The sequence below is a fragment of the Carcharhinus amblyrhynchos genome, chromosome 6 (assembly GCF_965287045.1).
Source record: "Carcharhinus amblyrhynchos chromosome 6, sCarAmb.v2.hapA, whole genome shotgun sequence".
Lineage (NCBI taxonomy): Eukaryota > Metazoa > Chordata > Chondrichthyes > Carcharhiniformes > Carcharhinidae > Carcharhinus > Carcharhinus amblyrhynchos.
This window is the reverse complement of record NC_137329.1, coordinates 125,143,874-125,164,226: the sequence shown is the minus strand read 5'-3', so window position 1 is coordinate 125,164,226 and position 20,353 is coordinate 125,143,874. Positions and strand designations below refer to the sequence as shown.

Genomic DNA, 20,353 nt, shown 5'->3' with positions numbered 1-20,353 from the left:
ACCCTCTCAATTCCAGAATCAACCTAGTGAATCTCCTCTGCACCCCCTCCACTGCCAGTATATCTTCTCTCAAGTAAGGAGACCAAAACTGTGCACAGTACTCCAGGTCTGGCCTCACCAGCACCTTTTACAGCGGCAACATAATCTCACTATTTTTAAATTCCATCCATCCAGCAATGGAAGACAAAATTCCATTTGCCTTCTTAATGACCTGCTGCACCTGCAAACCAACTCCTTGTGATTCTTGCACAAGGACACCCAGGTCCCTCTGCACAGCAGCATGCTGTAATTTTTTACCTTTTAAATAATAGTCCATTTTGCTGTTATTCCTACCAAAATTGATGGCCTCACATTTACCAATTTTGTATTCCATCTGCCAGACACTCCCCCACTCACATACACTATCTTTATCCCTTTGCAGACTTTCATCATCCTCTGCACACTTTGCTCTGCCACTCATTTTAGAGTCACCTCCGAATTTTGACACAATGCACTTTGACCCCAACTCCAAAACATCTAAATCGTAAACAATTGCGGTCCCAACACTGATCCCTGAGGCACACCACTAGTCACTGATCGCCAACCAGAAAAACACCCATTTACCCCCACTCTTTGCTTTCTGTTAGTTAACCAATCCTCTATCCAGGCTAATATGTTACCCGTAACACCGTGCACCTTTATCTTATGTAGCAGTCTTTGGTGCGGCACCTTGTCAAATGGCTTCTGGAAATCCAGATACACCACATCCACAGGTTCCCCATTGTGCACTGTGCACATAATGTTCTCAAAGAATTTCACCAAATTAGTCAAACATGACCTGCCCTTCATGAACCCATGCTTACCAAAGGGACAATTTATATCCAGATGTCTTGTTATTTCTTCCTTGATGATAGTTTTAAGCATTTTCCCTACTACAGAGGTTAAGTTAACCGGTCTATAGTTACCTGCCTTTTGTCTACCTCTTTTTTAAACGGTGGCATTATATTTGCTGTTTTCCAATCTGCCGGAACCACCCCAGAGTCCAGCATGTTACTTGTTTTCTGCATGTTATTTGTGTCTTCCACTGTGAAGACCGACACAAAATACCTGTTAAATGCCACAGCCATTTTCTCATTCAGTGGGAAACTGTGCAGAGAATCAGCAGGAAACTGTGCAGAGAATCAGCTGGAAACTGTGCAGAGAATCAGCAGGAAACTGTGCAGAGAATCAGCAGGAAACTGTGCAGAGAATCAGCTGGAAACTGTACAGAGAATCAGCAGGAAACTGTGCAGAGAATCAGCAGGAAACTGTGCAGAGAATCAGCAGGAAACTGTGCAGAGAATCAGCTGGAAACTGTGCAGAGAATCAGCAGGAAACTGCGCAGAGAATCAGCAGGAAACTGTGCAGAGAATCAGCTGGAAACTGTGCAGAGAATCAGCTGGAAACTGCGCAGAGAATCAGCAGGAAACTGTGCAGAGAATCAGCAGGAAACTGTGCAGAGAATCAGCTGGAAACTGTACAGAGAATCAGCAGGAAACTGTGCAGAGAATCAGCAGGAAACTGTGCAGAGAATCAGCAGAAAACTGTGCAGAGAATCAGCAGGAAACTGTGCAGAGAATCAGCAGAAAATACTGCAGAGAATCAGCAGGAAACTGTGCAGAGAATCAGCAGGAAACTGCGCAGAGAATCAGCAGGAAACTGCGCAGAGAATCAGCAGGAAACTGTGCAGAGAATCAGCAGGAAACTGTGCAGAGAATCAGCTGGAAACTGTACAGAGAATCAGCAGGAAACTGTGCAGAGAATCAGCAGGAAACTGTGCAGAGAATCAGCAGAAAACTGTGCAGAGAATCAGCAGGAAACTGTGCAGAGAATCAGCAGAAAATACTGCAGAGAATCAGCAGGAAACTGTGCAGAGAATCAGCAGGAAACTGCGCAGAGAATCAGCAGGAAACTGTGCAGAGAATCAGCAGGAAACTGTACAGAGAATCAGCTGGAAACTGTGCAGAGAATCAGCAGGAAACTGTACAGAGAATCAGCAGGAAACTGTGCAGAGAATCAGCAGGAAACTGTACAGAGAATCAGCAGGAAACTGCGCAGAGAATCAGCAGGAAACTGTGCAGAGAATCAGCTGGAAACTGTACAGAGAATCAGCAGAAAATACTGCAGAGAATCAGCAGAAAACTGTGCAGAGAATCAGCAGAAAACTGTGCAGAGAATCAGCAGGAAACTGTGCAGAGAATCAGCAGAAAATACTGCAGAGAATCAGCTGGAAACTGTGCAGAGAATCAGCTGGAAACTGTGCAGAGAATCAGCAGGAAACTGCAGAGAATCAACTGGAAACATTTCAGAGAATTAATGGGAAAATATGGAAAATAGCAGGGAAATGTGCAGAAAATCAGCGGTAAAATGTGCAGAGGGAAACTGGAGGGAATCAGTGGGAAACAGTGCCGAGAAACACAGGGGGATTGTAGTGAAAGTCAGCAGGAAACTGTGCAGAGAATCAACTGAAGACTGTGCAGAGAATCAGCAGGGAAATATGCAGAGACTCAGTGGGAAACTGGAGGGAATCAGCAGGAAACGGTGCAGAGAAACAGCAGGAAGCTGTGCCGACAATCAGCCGGAAACTGTACAGAAATCAGCTGTTAACTTTGCAGAGAATCAGCCGGACACTGTGCAGAGAATCCGCTGGAATCTGTGCAGAGGAGAAGCTGGGAACAATGCAGAGAATCAGTGGGAAACTTTGCAGAGAATTAGCAGGAAAATATGCAAAGAATCAACTGGAAAATGTGCAGAATGAGATGGAACCTAGGTGGAGAATCAACGGGAAACTGCGCAGAAAAGCAGCAGGAACCTTTGCAGAGAATCAGCTGGAGACTGCAGAGAGTCAGCAGGAAACTGTCCAGAGAATCAGCTAGAAAGTATGCACAGAATCAGCTGGAAACTGTGCAGAGAATCAGCAGGAAAATCTGCAGAGAATCATCGGGCAACAGTGCAGAGAATCAGCTGGAAACTGTGCAGAGAATCAGCTGGAAACTGTGCAGAGAATCAGCTGGAAACTGTGCAGAGAATCAGCTGGAAACTGCAGAATGTCAACGGGAAACTATCAAGAGAATCAGCTGTTAACTTTGCAGAGAATCAGTGGGAAACTATGCAACCAAACAGCTGGAAACTGTGCAAAATATTCACTGGAAACATTGTAGAGAATCAGCTGGAAAATATGCCAAATCAGTTGGAAAAGGTGCAGAAAATCCGCAGTAAAATGTGCAGAGAATCAGCTGTAAACTGTGCAGAGAAACAGCGGGAGACTGCGGAAAATCAAGGTAAACTGTGCAGAGAATGAGCGGGAAACGGCGTGGGGAATCAGCGAGAAACGGTGCAGAGAATCAGCAGGAATTGATGCAGAGAATCAACTGGAAACCGTGCAGAGAAACATGTGGCAAATGTGCAGAAAATCAGCTGGAAATTGCAGAGAATCAGCGGGAATATTGTACAATCAGCGCGAAACGGTACTCAGAATCAACTGGAAACTGCAGAAAATCAGTGGGAAAATACGGAAAATCAGCAGAAAATGCGCAGAGAATCAGCGGGAAACTGGGGGAATCAGTGGGGGACTGTGCAGAGAATCAGCGGGAAAATATGCAGAATCAGCGGGGAACTGTAGAGAATCAGCGAGAATCTGTGCCGAGAGTCAGCGGGAAACTGTGCAGAAAATCAGCTGGAGACTGCAGAGAATCAGCAGGGAAACTGTGAAAGAACCAACGGGAAACGAGAGAATCAGCAGGAAAATGAGCCGAGAATCAGTGGGGAACTCTGCAGAGAATGTGCTGGAAACTGTGCAGACAATCAGCGGAAACTGCAAAGAATCAGCTGGGTACTGTGCAGAAAATCAGCTGGAAATTGCGCAGAGAAGCAGCGGGAAACAGTGCGGAGAATCAGAGGGAAAATGTTGGTGATAATCCACCATCTCCATCCCCTCTGACTCAGAGAGTTTTGACCCCTGAATGGGTCTCGCAGACGGACAGATTTTGCAGAGATTGCAGTCAGTCACTTGTCCTGTATTCGTGCTCTCTCCCCATTCTCATTTAATGTAATCTCACACTTAAAAAAAAACCCACATTGCTTGAATTTTATTTGTATCTAGAATACTGAATTAAAATGACGGTGTAGCATTTTAATCAGCTAAGCTCCCGAAATTCAGAGTTTCTGTCTCAGTTTGTGGTTTAAATCTTTCGACATTCACTCTGTATCAGCGTTTCCTCACACTCATCAAAGGGTTAAGCTCAGCACGGGTCCGCAAAGCAGCCCCGGATATCAACTTCCAAATCCACTCCTTCAAGTTTATTCTACCATCTCAGGCTGTGAAAGCTGCCGCTATGTTTCCTGTCTGTCCGTGTGATGCAGGAATAGGGGAATCTCTTTAACTGGAATCCCCACTGTCCTTGAAATGGGATCAGATAAGAAGTCTGCGCAATCCATCAACCTTCCCCCCAGCCGGAGTGTGAAACTGCCCACAATGTAACTCCAGCTCCGGAACTCAGCTCTGTCCGCACTTGTCTCTGTAGCTGCCAGGCTAGCGGGGCGCACTGGGGAAGCTCCTCAGAGCCACAGATCATGGAACAACCCGAAAAACTAGCCGGAGTATCAGAGTGCCGCCTCTCGGGAGTATTCGAGGTGACTTTTCCCTCTACTATTGGGTCTGTTGTGTGAATCCCCGCCGAGTGGGCGAAGCCGAGGCAAAAAAAAAATCTAATCTGCGGGTTCATGCGGGGAGAATGTTGGATAAGTTAATCTTTCAATTCCAAGGACGAAAACAACACGGAAATGTTCGAAGTGAAGGTAGCAATTAATGAATCCCGGCTAATGGTTTTTCATTTCAGAATGCTGTCACTGCAGTTTGGCATCAGTTCATGTTCCAGCTAACACTCCCAAGTACTGCAAATTGAAACCAGTTCCTACTTTAATATGTTGTTAGTTTTCACTTTTTTTTCCTACCATTCACTCTTTGCTTTGTAAAGAGTGCTGAGATTTATTTGCATGCTCTGGCACTTTTGGATAAATGGTACAACCTTTGGGCAGATTTGTGGTTAAGCTGGAACTTATTGCCCCAAATTGTGCCATCCTGCTGTCAGCTTTGGGCGGCACAGTGGGTTAGCGCTGCTGCCTCACAGCGCCAAGGTCCCAGGTTCAATTCTGGCCTGGGGTGGCTGCCTGTGTGGAGGTTGCATGTTCTTCCCTTATCTACATGTACTTGCTCCAAAAATGTATGGGCTAAACTGGGTGTTGTCAGACTTTTTACTAAGTTGATTGGCCATGCTAGATTGACCCTTGGTGTTAGAGAGATTGGTGGGGTTACAGAGATAAGGCTGTGGGGGGTGGGGGGATTGTTGTCAGCGCAGGCGCAATGGGCACTGTTGGGATTCCATGATTCATTAAACTGGCACTTGACTGCCCGCCTCACTATTGAAATGCATTGAGGAATGTGAACACTGTATTAACTACCAACTTAACCTCTCATTACAAATCTCAGTATCTTTTTTAACAATGTGACAACTGTCAGGTACAGGCATGCAACCTCTCTGACACGGAAAATTAACAATCACAAATGTGAAACCTCATTCCGTCAGATGTATTATTTCAAATTTTTAAAATGTAAATTTTCAAATTTCCTTTCTGTCTATTTTTTTCCCCGGACTCTTATTATAATCTCCCTTACCCTTTATTTCACTTCCTTTATCTAATTTACCCACTATATTACTTCTTTCTCACTCTTGCACTGTTTATCCTTCGATCTGCTTAGGTTTAGGAGACGCTGTTGTTTGTCCTCTTCAGTCAGGTCTCAGTTGCCCCCTCGCTGTGATTCTGTCATCTCATAATTCCAGCAACATGTCACGCAAAATATGTAAAAAAAACTCAATGTGCAGCAGGCAAGTCTAACTAATGCCAGCTCCTAGATGTCCTGCTAAAGCAAACTCTGGTTTATTAATGTACTTTGGTTAGGTGATCGTGGCAATGCAACCAGGAAAGCATTTTCTAAACTTTTACCTGGTCACATTCCTGAATGTTTAATTTTGAATGTAGCTTCTTCCCTCTATACTACCAGTTTTTAGGGCTTTGCAAAGTCCCACGTCAGGTGGACTTTGCGTTGTTTGCCCTGAACGCTGATATCTTCTTTCTGAAACCATTCGATGAACATGGAGGGATGAGAGGTTCCGAGATTGAGATGGCTGCAGTGTTAAGTGACTGCAGGCAATGACTCTTGTTTTCTCACAGGATTCTGATACATCCAGTCTCAAAGCCTTTGTTCCAAATGTCTAAGTAGCTGGGTTGCCCAGGCTTCTGAGTGAACGTCTAGATCTTGTGCTCTAGTCTGTGGAGTGGGACCTGAACCGATGAACTGTCAGGACAGTGGTTCATGTTGACTCCTGATTAGAATGCTCAGGAAGTGAGTGGTCAGAGTGGGGAGGAAAACTAAACTGGAAAGCTAAACACCAAATGTTGAACACTGTTGATAGCCGTCTGCATTAACCAAGCATCAGCAACTTGTTTGGTCTGGATTTCAATTCCAGTTGTCTCCATTCTCTCCACAGGTAGTTAAGACTTGTCTTGCCTCCTACCCTCATCTCTTTTACCTGATGCTGTGTGTGCTAACACTGAGTGGGGTGAATGCCAGTCCAGAGACCCTCTGTGGGGCAGAGCTTGTAGATGCTCTCCAGTTTGTGTGTGGGGACCGAGGCTTCTACTTCAGTAAGTTTCTTTCTCATTCATTGGGATTAATAGTCACCTTGTGTCAAAATGTGAGTAGATGGTTCAGACTGCAACTGTCCAATCAATGGAATCCTCACAACAGCTTCAGGGTTTTATTTTGTGAAGTATTAATGATGTAATGATAAGGAGCAAGTGATTTTGGACCCACGGTTCCCAAGTCTTTCCACCACTTGGGGTTTTCTCACCTCATCCCTGAGTCTGTTGTCAACTTATTGATAGAGAGTGATCACTGACCAGATGTTATAAGACAAGGGAGATTGACCCAGGTCTTTTATCATTCATCGATTATCAGTTATCATATCTGTCCTAGGACTTTGAATTAATTATCCAATTAGTCCCACTCCTTTTATCTTTCCTCCCCAGCCCGGCATTCTTTTTAAAGAATATCCAATTTCCAAATTGCAACTGTACTTGTCTTGATCCATTCAGCAAGTGCATCCAGATCTATTCATTGCATAACAAAAATACACCTCATTTCCTCGCTTGTAGGAGGAGGTTAAAGATCGATACCTTGGAGCCAGCATAGGCGACGTTGTGGGAATGGTTTTTACAGACAGGGGAGAGATGGTAGGCCACAAGGTGTGTTTTAAAGAAGTATTTTAACTCCTCTGAGTGCTGTGACTCTCAAGAACAAATATAAAGCAGGTTTTCTTGTAAGTTTCTAAAAAAGGTGGCTGGGATTCTCCCAAAAAATAACGCCCACCAGTTTTTTTCCACGTACTCACCAGGGCAAATCTCCAACACTGAGCACTGCAGAGTACCTCAGCGGGATTCACTCTGGAACGTAGGAGTTGGGACCTGTTCCCATCCTAGAGGCTGGCAGCGTAGTGCTGAGCGGGCCGCTGTGCATGTGTCAGAGCGGAGATTGGCACATGCACATTGAACCTCACCCCTACACCCCCAAAATCACTAACCTCCTGATCGATGGCCATCCCTGCAACCCTGTTGATCACTGGCCTTCCGATCACTGGCCTCCTGGACCTGCCCCCTATGTCACCATCCCCCCTCCGCCTCTCCCCACCACCCCCCCCACCACAGCCCTGACCCTCTCATCCTGACGGTCAGCCTCGATAGTCTTCACTCCCTCCCCCTTCCATCCTTTTGCAGAGTGACAATGGGTATCCTCCCCCTCGTAGGCCCTGCCTTCCCCTTGGCACTGCCTGGTGGGCTTCAATGGCCTTTGGTTCCTGCAGATGGGGTTGGACATCTGTTCCCCATTGAGGGGAGGAGGGAGTCATAAAGGATAACTCGAGGGAACCATCCCTGGCAGGATTGGTGGAAGACTCCAGCAGATTCAAACTTCCATATGATTATCAGCCGCATTCCGATTTCCAGCACGGAGCTGATTACGCTATAATAAAAAAGCTTAGACTGGGAGCCACACCCCACCCACCCCCACCCAGCCCCACCCACCCAGTTGCAATCAAGCCCCAACATGTGGCCTGGTTTGTAAATCTGAAGTAAAATGATGTCATCACACCTGTGTCTATTGGTGAATTTTGGTCAGATTCTTTGAGTTTTTGTTTCCCAGTCTGATAGACTGAAGGCTGCTGCTGCTCAAGATATGGGTCAATAAATATTTCTTCTCATTTGCCATTGGTGTTCCTTCCCATTTTCCACACACATGCTTTCTAGCACTGATTAATAAGGTTTAAATCTTGCCCACTCGCACCTTCTTGTGTTGGAGTATGTTTCCTTTACACTCACTGGGGCACATTTTACTGCCACAGGAATTGTAGTGGGCGAGGGGAGGACTATGGAAAGGTCCATTGACCTCTGGTAGGATTTTCCAGTCTTGGGGGCGAGCACAGCTGTAAAATCCCACCCGTTGAGTAGAATTCCATCCTGCAGCCAGTGAGTTGTATGGCCATTGTACATCAGTTTCGGTAGACATTTGGACAATAGTAGCTATTAATTCCACAGGACAGATCTGTTGCATTTTTCATTGTCTCTCCAATGGAATGTCCCAAAATAGTTGTTGGGACATTTTAATATCCTATCAAGATAAGCAGGCTATTTCCAGCCTTGGGCAATTTCATGCACATCCCCAAACAAGGACAAAAGATCCCCTGACCCCATCTTATTTTAACACAGATATTTGATCCTCCATCTCATTTATTAAAAAAGTAATCAATTTGTTTCCATGTTTGCACAAGCATGAAAACAGGAAAAGGAAACATTGCATCTGTTTCTCTGGTTACAACCGGACAAATATTAACAATGTCAGCTAAATGGAGACTAGGATTAGAAGCTGGCTGGTGGGCACTTTCAGCAAATTCAAGGGTGCATCTCATGGACAAGATGAGCTCAAAGAGAACACAAGGGGCGAAGGGCAAAAAACTAGAGAAAGATGCAAGTGCAGGTTGAGGCCAATGACAAGCCTTAGAAAAGGTTTGGTCAGTGCGTTGGGGAAAGATGGAGCAGAGGCTACTGATTGGATATTCCTAATGTCAGTGACAAAGAAGTTCATGAGCTCCTCACACTTTTGTTGAAAGGGAGTGTGGAGGGGTGATTTAAGCAAATCATTTGCAGTAGAGAAGCTGGGGTTACCTTTGCAATGTAGCAGGATCTTGGCAAAGTGAATAGTTTTGGCATTAGAGAGCAGGACCTGTTTGTGTTTTGTGTGGTCCATCCAGATCTGGCAGTGAATGGCTAAACCAGTCATCCACCATATCCTTTATCCCTCTTCTTAACAGTGGAAGAACTACCATATCTGAAACCCTGACAAAAGCACACATTTCCTTTCCAGACTTAGATTTTGTACAACACAGCATTTCTTCTACTAAATGTATTTATTTTGGCATGGAGCACTCTCCTTGGGACTTCAAGCCCATGGATTCTGGCAAGGTTTTCAGCCTATGTGTTATGGCCAGGGTCTCAGATGATGCATCAAATCATAGGAGTTGTTGGGTTTCCAACAGTCAGCTGGTCAGAGGTACTTTCTTTTCTGGATGTAAAAATATACTTATAACAGAATTGCATCAAGTTTCTATTCCAGAAGCAAGCTATCTGACCCAAGCGGTCTGTGCTAGTGTCAATGTTCCACACAAGCCTCCTCCCACTTATTTCATTTCACCCCTTTCTCCTTCATGTGTTTACCCAGTGTGATAAACAAGGGGTCAAACAACAATATAGGCAGGGTTCCAAGGCACAACATAGATACCCAGAAGTAAAACCCAATTAATAAATTATTTATTAATTAATCCACATGAAAGAACATAGCCAAGTTCACAGTCAGGAAAACAGAAAAGGTTCTACTTACCGAGGTGATTATCATCCAATCCTTAGTCAAGTTCCAAATCAGACTCTTGTCCAGAAGACACATGGTGAACTTGCGCGCAGAAGCCTGCCAACTTCCTCGCTTTCACCCTAAGGCTTCCTATCTTAGCATGACTCAGTACTTTTAAAAGTTTTTTATAAGCTTTTTTAAGAGGAAGGATGGGAAAGGTAGGATTAGAGAGCCGTGGATTACAGGGGGTATCGAAGACTTGGTCAGGAAGAAGAGGGAGGCGTATGTTAGGTCGAAACGACTGGGTACGGAGAGTGCGCTGGAGGAATATAGAGACAGTAGGAGGGAGCTAAAAAGGGGAATTAGAAGGGAGAAGAGAGGGCATGAAATGGCTTTGGCTGGTAGGATAAAGGAGAATCCAAAGGCATTTTATTCCTATATTAGGAGCAAGAGAGTAGTTAGAGGGAAAATTGGTCCTCTTAGGGACAAAAGTGGGGAGTTATGTATTGAGTCGGAGGGAATGGGGGAGCTCCTGAATGAATACTTTGCGTCGGTATTCACGAAGGAGAGGGGTTCGGAATCGTGCGGTCTGTTAGAGGGAGCTGAGGATCAGCTGCAGGAAATATCTATTACGAGGGAGGAAGTGCTAGGGCTTTTAGGTAGCGTAAGGACGGATAAAGCTCCGGGGCCTGATGGTATTTATCCCAGGCTGCTTAGGGAGGTGAAAGATGAAATTGCTGGGCCTCTGGCGCAAATCTTTGTCTCTTCTTTGGACACAGGTGAGGTCCCAGAAGATGGGAGGGTGGCAAATGTGGTACCGCTGTTCAAAAAAGGTAGTAGGGATAACCCTGGGAATTATAGGCCGGTGAGTTTGACATCGGTGGTAGGGAAATTAATGGAAAAAGTACTTAGGGGTAGGATGTATGAGCATTTGGAGCGTTGCGGTCTGATTGGGGATACGCAACATGGCTTTGTTAGAGGGAGGTCTTGCCTTACGAATCTGGTGGAATTCTTTGAGGAGGTGACAAAAACGGTTGACGATGGGCAAGCTGTTGATGTCATCTATATGGATTTCAGTAAGGCGTTTGACAAAGTCCCTCATGGTAGGCTGGTAGAAAAGGTTAAGGCGCACGGGATACGGGGTCATGTAGCTAGGTGGATTGAGAACTGGCTGGGCAATAGGAGACAGAGGGTAGTTGTGGAGGGGACTTTGTCCAGCTGGAGGCCAGTGACCAGTGGTGTGCCGCAGGGCTCGGTACTGGGACCTCTCCTCTTTGTAGTCTACATAAATGACTTGGAAGAGAGCGTAGGTGGTGTGATCAGCAAGTTTGCTGATGACACCAAGATGGCAGGGTTGGCGGGTACTGAAGTGGATTGTCAGGTGATACAACAGGATATAGATAGGTTGGTGCATTGGGCAGATAGGTGGCAGATGGAATTTAATCCTGACAAATGCGAGGTGATGCATTTTGGAAGGAATAATGTAGAGAGGAGCTATGTGATTAAAGGTAGACAAATTAGGAGTATAGACATACAGAGGGACCTGGGAGTGCAGGTTCACAAATCCATGAAGGTTGTGACACAAGTGGAGAATGTTGTCAGGAAGGCTTATGGAATGCTAGCCTTTATAGGAAGAGGTATAGAGTTTAAAAGCTGCCGTCTAATGCTTCAGTTGTATAGAACGTTGGTTAGACCGCATTTGGAGTACTGCGTCCAGTTCTGGTCACCTTACTACCGGAAGGACGTGGAGGATCTGGAAAGGGTGCAGAGGAGGTTTACCAGGATGTTGCCTGGCATGGAGGGGTTGGGTTACGAGGAAAGGTTGGAGAAACTGGGACTGTTCTCCTTGGAAAGACGGAGATTGAGGGGTGACATGATAGAGGTATATAAGATACTGAAGGGAATAGACAGGGTCAATAGTGAGAGACTGCTGCCTAGATTGGTTACGAATACAAGAGGACATGATTTAAGGGTGAGGGGGGAGAGGTATAATTTGGATATGAGAGGAAGGTTCTTTACGCAGAGAGTAGTGGGGGTATGGAACGCGCTACCGAGTGGGGTGGTGGAGGCGGGAACGTTGGACTCGTTTAAGGTTCAGTTAGATAGGCACATGAGTGAAACGAGGATGGAGGGTTATGGTAGGGGTTATTGAATAAGGGTTAGAACCTCGGGAGACACCGGAAAGGCAGGCTTGTGATTAACGTTTTTGTCTTTTCGCTCCGCAGGTGGAGGTCCACCTCGTTGTCAAACGAGGGGCATGCACACGGTGGGTCGTGCGTGGGCTGCTCCTGGAGGTTCCGGGAGTGGCCTAGTACTTCATGTCGGTGTGTGTGCTTGATCCTGGACCGGTAGACGGGCGCCGCAACAGCTCGGTGACTAGCACTGCTAGCTGTGCAGATACATGGATTTGGGCCTGTGTCTGTGGGAGTTTGTGCATTCTCCCTGTGGTTGCGTGGGTTTCCTCCCACACCCCAAAGATGTGCTCTTAGGCTGATTGGTTTTACCAAATTGACACGATTCTCCCCTGAATCTGGCTAAGTCAGGGGTTCTATTTGTAGATACGCAGGGTAGAATAGGTGTAGGGTGATGCGGCGGCACGGGCTTGTTGGGCCGAAGGGCCTGTTTCCCGTGCTGGGTTGTTCTTTGTTCTTTTTTGTTCTTATTGATTAGTGTCACAAGTAGGCTGACATTGGCAGTGCAGACCTGCTCCTGGGCCTGGCAAGATGCACCATCAATAGGTCCAGGCAGCCGGTGATCGACGAGGTCGTCCATCCCAATTGTCTGCCCCTCGACCGCGGCTTCATTCGCGGCCAGGTGTCCCTGGAGAGGGGGCATGCAATGTCCGCGGGCGCAGTTGATGCCTTCCGTGCCCGCTGGGCACTGCAGGGGCTGGGGTGCATTATAGACCCCGACAATCACACTTTGATTTGATGTGTCCTAAGTTTCCTTTGTCCTTTTCTTTTTGTTCGGGCTGTTCCCCTTCCTTTTGGGGAGCTGCCCCTTTCACTTTGTCCTAATTTAATTTGAGTTTGTCTACTTGGTTTGACCTTAAAAAAGGACATTAGCAGTGCAATGGAATTACTGTGAAAATCCCCTAGTCGCCAAACTGTAACAGGGAACAACGATTTATACTGCATGAGAAGAGATCACTGGCGGAGGCGTCGCTGTGGCAGAGGCGTTGCTATGGAGAATGCAGCAAGGAGCAGTTAGCTGCCAAGCTTTGTTCAAATTCAAACTGGGCAGGTCGATTCTGATTGGTCAAAACAATGCCCTGGGAGATGGACCAATGAACGGCTGTTCCTGCATTCTCCATAGCAATGCCTGCACCAATCAGAGTCAACTTGCTAACAGATCAGCACTCAATTTTTATAGGCTATAAATTTGTTGTTCCCTGTTATTTGGCCATTTCTACCAAGCTGTCCTGATAAGTACAAAGGACAACATGTCTCTTTTGTCAGAAATACTCAAGTTCTGTATCACTAAATTACTAACTGTTCTGCTACAATTCTGTGATTATATTCGATAATCATGTGCCTTCCACAGGGACACAATGTCATGTTTATAATACAGGGATGAGAAATATATAATGTATTTTTCCTACACAGACAAACCCACAGGATACAGATTAAGTGTGAGACGGCCACACAGAGGGATCGTGAATGAGTGCTGTTTCCAGAGCTGTGATCTCAAATTGCTGGAGATGTACTGCGCAAAACCGCAGAGAGCAGAAGGCCCCGTACGCATCCAGCATCACACAGAGAAAGGACAGAGGGTAAGGAAAGGTCATATCCAATCCCAACCCCTCTGCCCATTACTGCAATTCCATTGTCTCAAGCTGAAATGATTGCCTTTAGTCTCCATTACAAACCCTCCATCAACTCCAATCCCCTTCTGAGCAACTATCTCAAACCATTTGCAAAATTTGCATTATATTTGAACATTCTGCCCCATATCCTCTCCCATCACAAAGACCGAGTTCTCATCATCAATAAATTCCCCAACTCTGCCCCTACCTCACCTCAGTAAGAAGTCTCACAACACCAGGTTAAAGTCCAACAGGTTTATTTGTAGCAAATGCCACTAGCTTTCAGAACTGCTTGTTCCTGAACAGCCAGTTCCGAAAGCTAATGGTGTTTGCTACAAATAAACGTGTTGGGCTTTAACCTGGTGTTGCGAGACTCCTTATTGTGTTTACCCCAGTCCAATGCCGGCATCTCCGCATCATGCCTACCTCACCTCACCTAACCTGGAAATCCTCACCCACGCATCTGCTACCTCCAGACCTGGCTATTCAATTTTCCCACCTTCCAGCCTCTATATACTTGAGCTCATCTATGTATCATAGCTTGTACTAAGTCCCATTTGGGCCCCGGTCCCACTTCCAGCTTGGCCTCCACCCCCACCCCTGTGCTTTCTGCCCTAAATGCTTCAGATTTAAAACTCTAATCCTGATATTCAAATCTCTCCATGGCCTTCTCTCTCTGTATCTCCACAACCCCCTCCAGGCCCACAACCTTCTGAGAACTCTGTTCCTCCAGTCATTGCCTCTTGCATATATCAATCCAACCTCCTTCAATCCATTCTCGACAGCTACCTGAATTCTCTAAAGGTTTGATATTACTTTCCTCAACCTCTCTACCTCTTTCTCCTCTTTAAACATGTTCTTGAAAACTAACATTTTTGAACCGAGGTTTGTGTAATATTTTCCCTCTCAAACTTTCCATTTTCTCTGCTTATGCTCCTTTTTTTGATTCAATAGTGGAATCTGAGCACTGCTGTCAAGGCCAACATTTACTGCACTTCCCTGATTGTGTTTGAAAAAGTGGTGGTGAGTTGCCTTCATGAACCACTGTCATCCCTGTGGTGTCAGTACACCCATAGTGCTGTTAGGGACTGGGTTCCAGGACTTTGATCCAACGATAGTGAAGGAAGTACAAGGTACTGGTGAGGCTGCAACTAGAGTACTGTGTGCAATTTTGGTCCCCTTATTTGTGAAAAGATATATCGGCCTTGGAGAGAGTACAGAGAAGGTTCGCCAGGTTGGTACCAGAGATGAGGGAGTTAGCTTATGAGGAGAGATTGAGTAGATTGGGCCTGTACTTATTGGAGTTTCGGAGGCTGAGGGGTGATTTTATAGAGACATATAAGATAATGAAGGGGCTAGTTAGGGTAGAGGCAGAGAGATTCTTTCCACTTAGAAAGGAAACAAGAACTAGAGGACACAGCCTCAAAATAAGGGGGAGTCAATTTAGAACAGAGTTGAGGAGGAACTTCTTCTCTCAGAGGGTAGTGAATTTCTGGAATTCTCTGCCCATTGAAGCAGTGGAGGCTACCTCATTGAATATGTTTAAATCACAGGTAGATAGATTTCTGATCAATAAGGGAATTAAGGATTATAGGGAGCAGGGGGGTAAGTGGAACTGAACCATTTTCAGACCAGCCATGATCTTATTGAATAACGGGGCAGGCTCGAGGGGATAGATGGCCTACTCCTGCTCCTATTTCTTATGTTCTTGTGGATTGGCAATATATTTCCAAGCCAGGATGGTGAGTAACATGGAGAGGAATCTCCAAGTACTTTGGGACATTTTCACCTAGATTACATTTTATACAGAAATGCAAACTATTGTTGTTCAATCTTCAACGGTTGGCATGGTGGGCACACTGGTTAGCACTGCTGTCTCACAGCTCCAGGGAGCCGCGTTCGATTTGCACTTTCTCCCCGTGTCTGCTTGGGTTTCCTCCAGGTGCTCAGGTTTCCCCCCACAGGCTAAAGATGTGCAGGTTATGTGGCTAAATTGCCCCTGAGTGTCAGGGGGACTAGCTAGGGTAAACACATGGGGTTGTGGGGATAGGGCCTGGGTGGGATTGTGGTCGGTGCAGACTTGATTGGTCGTATGGCCTCCTTCTCCAACAATGGGATCTTATGATCCAAGTAAATGTGCCTCTGTAAGTACTGTTTAATTTCCACCACTGAATGTAATTCTTCTGGATTTACAGGAGAATGTCTGGAGAAATCCCAGTCGAGCTAATGCTAGCAGTGTCAACCGGAACTACCGGATCTGAGACTTGAGGAAATAAACGAGGGACCGCCGGAATACCTTGCTATAAAACTTGCCAATTGTCCACAATCGGAATCACACGCTAGTCACTGTTTATCAACTGAAACCTGCCCATTAGGTGAACTCACTTTATGGAAAGCACCAATTTTTCTCCACCTTATCGCCATTCCTGTTTTTTTTTGTGTGGGGGGAGGGGGGAAACGAACAAGCGGGCTTGACTGGATTCTGCAGCAAGAGAAAGGAGTCTTTCTGAGCAAGAGTTTCACATTCAACATCAGTGGGGACAATGGCTCGATCGGTGTGTGTGTGTGCGTGTCTGTGTGTGTGGACCAGTTAAAAGGCCAGTGACTATGAAACAGATTTCATTTGAACTTAAGCCTGAAGATTATGAAACATTTCATTGTTAATAAGCTGATCTGATAGTACCGGGGTCATGTTTGACACTTTATGTAGCATATTAATTTGCATATAAGATGTAGGTTTGAAAAAAATTTTCATTGGGGGACTGCATCTCATAGGCAGATTAATACTTCCGTTCTCTCCCAGGAAAATACATGATGGGGTGGGGAGAACATATTGTGGAGATGGGTTCAGTCTCTAGCTTGCTGTGTAGCCTATATGCATTTGTGGCATATATACACGCCAATATGGTAATTGAACTAAATATCAAAATTCAAGTTGGATTCCAAGTACTTTCCATATTTCCACACCTGTGTGTGTTGATTTTTGTAAGTGCAGATACCATAAGATTACAAGACACAATCTGATATGATTTTATCTACAACCCTCAAGTATTGCTGAAAAAGGAGATTGTTTTGTCAAAGCTTTTAATTTTCCATTCATCAGCACAATCAGAGGAATAGCATTGTCAGGGCAAATAATAAATTTATACCAAATGAGGAGAGAGTGCTGAATGTTTCACAAGGTTACTCTGATTTGTAGAGGTTTTACCATGGATAATGCTCCAGTTGATGGTGACTGACAGTTAACTGCCAAGCATTGTTTAAATTTAAATCAGGCAGCTTGAATCTGATTGGTCAAGCATTGCCCTGAGGAATGAACCAGCGAATGGATGTTACTTGCTTTGTTTTGCTGAAACAGGGATGACCAGTGTTCATGTTCTTTCTGTCTGCATTTCAATCTGTGAAGAACATGGCCCTGTGTATTAATATCTGTAGCTGCCTCACTGCGAGCCTGAGAATCTAAAATTGGTTTTCAGCATAATTCTTATTACAATGACGATTTTATAAATGTTGTCCAATCGCGGAATCTCATCTAATGGAGGACATTGTGCTTTGGGTTTTGTGACCCCATGGGCTACTTGAGCCTGTCTGCACCTTGTTTATTGTGAACAGTGGAAGGGACATGTTGTTTGATACCATCTGCCAGTATTTGCGATTTACAACCGACATACGTAACATACTGACATAGGAAAGTGGTCAGTCTACCTCAGATAACCCTTAAAGGGCAAGGAATCTCAAATATTTGAACAACTAGCCATCTCGCACTGGTTCGTGAGCGGTATTCACCACTAACAGGATGCTGCCATCAAGCCAAAAGTATCTTACCCAGACCCTCTCCCCCGCCCTATCCTCTCAAAGCCACTATTTACCATGGCTAATCCCCATGGGTAATTTATCATGGCCAGTCTGCTTAAACTGCACAACTTTGGACTGTGGAAGAAAACACACGCAGACAAGGGAAAATGTGCAGACTCCACATAGATAGTAACCCGAGGCTGGAATCAAACCCGGGTCCTTGGTGCTGCGAGGCAGCAGTGCTAACCACTGTGCCATCGTGCTGAGTTACTCTGCCACCATGCCAATAGACATATGTTGCAAAGACCTGTGGATCATATTAGACGGAACAGTTGATTCCTTGGGACAAATCCTGGACTAATCAGAGTTAAGCTGCCTAGTTGAAATTCAAACAATGATTGACAATTAACTGTCAGTCATCATCAACTGCTGCATTCTCCATGGCAACACCTCTACCAATCAGTGTCTACTTGCCAACCAGTTGGCACTTTCTTCTCATTTTTTATAACCGCTAATATTCTTGTGAATTGTCCTGATGAGTGCAAGATGAAAAGCTTCCGTTAAAAATGTATTTTTATTTAGCAATACCCGAGCTCTGTGTTACCAAAGAACTATTTGTATTAACCCTGGTTTCAGTCAACACGGTAAGGTCACTGATCTCACTATTTCATTGTTAAGAGGCTGTAATTCTTTGAACTTGAAGTTTGCATTGCGAGCGAATTTTTATAAATCAGTTTTATTGTTCTGTTTTTATAGCTCTATCTCTGATCTGTGCACCCACCCCGGTTCCACATGAAGGGCAGAATTTCATACCGTATCTCTGATTATGTGAATATGACGGAGCTTAAATGAATCTTTCACACCTTCTTCCAACCGTTTTCTGAGAATCGCATAGAATTTCCAGCTTCCATAGCTGGTCCATTCCAGCGTTTGTGCTCTACACAAGTCTCCTCCCATCTCTCTTCATCTCAACCTAACAGAAAATCCTTCTAGTCCTTTCTCCCCCCATGTGTTTTACCAACTTCCCCTTAAATGCAACAATCACCCAAATAATAAGTGCCACGGTCCTCTAGGTAAAGGCGCTCTTTCTGAATTCCCAATTATCATCAATGATTATCTTACATCGCTGGCCTCCAGTGTTGGTCTCCCCCACAAGTGTCTCCTTGAAGTTAACTCTGAAAGTTTATTTATTAGTGGTAAAGCTTACATTAACACCGCAGTGAAGTTACTGTGAAATTCCCCTTGTCGCCACACTCCAGCACCTGTTCGAGTCAACACACCAACTGGTATGTCTTTCAAACTGTGGGAGGAAATCAGAGCACCCGGAGGAAACCTACAGAGACACGGGGAGAACGTGCAAACTCCACACAGACAGTGATCCAAGCCAGGAATCGAACCTAGGTCCCTGGCGCTGTGAAGCAGCAGTGCTAACCACTGTGCCACCCTGAACAAGATGACTTTATCTTAAAACTGGAACTCAACTCTTCTGGGCACCATAGGCACTTCTTCATACAAAAGTGTTGTAGCAACCTGGAATTCTCATTTCAATGGCTTTAGATATTTAGGGAAAATTGGAGGTTTCAGGGCTGCAATTGATAGATTTATACTGGGTAAATCTCACCGAATTTGGAGTTGAGATGGGAAAATGGAGTTGGGGTTCAGATAAGTCATCATCTATTAGCTGAATAAGATTGGGGAGCCATTGGACTTCCTCCTGTCCCTAACAGTGGATTGAGATAGTGCTGCTATTTTGCTGCCCTCACACAACCAGGTGCATTAACTGTGAGTTTGGTTTTGACATAGTTCATTTGTTCATTTTCTAATGAAAACATTAATCCACTTGTTCTGTTTAAAGATGCTGATGGAGCTATGTTCTTTTTTTAAAATTTCAGTCTATCTTTCCTCCAAAGGCTGAGTGAAGTTTAAAATCCGCTCGATTTTTAATTATCAAGGATCATTGAACTTTGTTCACTAGCCTCAGAAAGACTTGAATTGTACAATTGCCAACTTGCTTTATTCAGTAAGCTATTACGGGAGGAAATCTGCTGTCCTTACCCAGTCTGACCTACATGTGGCTTGACTCCCACAGCAATGGGGTTGACTCTTAACTGCCCTCCGAAATGTTCAGTTCAAGGGCAATTAGAGATGGGCAACAAATGCCAACCTTGTCAGAGATGTCCACATCCCATGAAAAAAAATGAAGAAAAATATTGTGAATCCAATCAAACATTGTGTAATCATCAGCGAATATTCCCACTTCCAATCTTATGATGGAAGGAAACTACCCTGAGGAACTTCTGCACCACAATCATCTTCCTCTGTGTCTGATGGGTTTCCGTCTGTCTTTTTTACCATCTTCACCTTCATTGCTTTTCATTTCCATCTTACAGAAAGTATATTGTTAAACTAGAAAGAGTGCAGAAAAGATTTACTAGGATACTACTGGGACTTGATGGTTTGAGTTATAAAGAGAGGCTGGATAGACTGGGACTTTTTTTCTGGACCGTACAAGGCTGAGGGGTGACCTTACAGTATATATCTATGTTCTTTGTTATTTTATATATTAGCTAAGTAGTCAATATCTTTTCCCAAAGGTAGGGGAATCTAAAACTAGAGGTGAGAGGGGAGAGATACAAAAGGGTCCAGACGGGCAATTGTTTCACACAGAGGGTGGTGAGTGTCTGAAACAAGCTGCCAGAGGTAGTAGTAGAGATAGGTTACAATTTTGTCTTTTAAAAAGCTTTTGGATAATTACATGAGTAAGATAGGTATAGAGTGAT

General features: G+C 44.9%; 1 protein-coding gene across 2 annotated transcripts; it reads left to right on the top strand.

Annotated features, from left to right (window-relative positions):
* Positions 1-4,351: 4,351 nt before the first annotated feature.
* igf1 (insulin-like growth factor 1) lies at positions 4,352-18,366 on the top strand. Of its 2 annotated transcripts, none has more exons than XM_080191423.1 (4): positions 4,352-4,650; positions 6,567-6,723; positions 13,579-13,745; positions 15,974-18,366. In XM_080191423.1, exons 1-4 carry the CDS (start codon positions 4,591-4,593, stop codon positions 16,037-16,039), a joined length of 450 nt encoding a protein of 149 aa, XP_080047549.1. In that variant the 5' UTR covers positions 4,352-4,590; the 3' UTR covers positions 16,040-18,366. The 2 variants fall into 2 exon arrangements, with proteins under 2 accessions (XP_080047549.1, XP_080047550.1); XM_080191424.1 differs by lacking the exon at positions 4,352-4,650 and adding an exon at positions 4,736-4,815.
* Positions 18,367-20,353: the final 1,987 nt, after the last annotated feature.

Excerpts from the sequence above, each read along its gene's own strand:
- igf1 (XM_080191423.1), top strand. The coding sequence starts at position 4,591 with ATGGAACAACCCGAAAAACTAGCCGGAGTATCAGAGTGCCGCCTCTCG. Across the intron at positions 4,651-6,566 it reads GCCTCTCGGGAGTATTCGAG|GTAGTTAAGACTTGTCTTGC; the intron begins GTGACTTTTCCC and ends TTCTCTCCACAG. Across the intron at positions 6,724-13,578 it reads GGACCGAGGCTTCTACTTCA|ACAAACCCACAGGATACAGA; the intron begins GTAAGTTTCTTT and ends TTTCCTACACAG.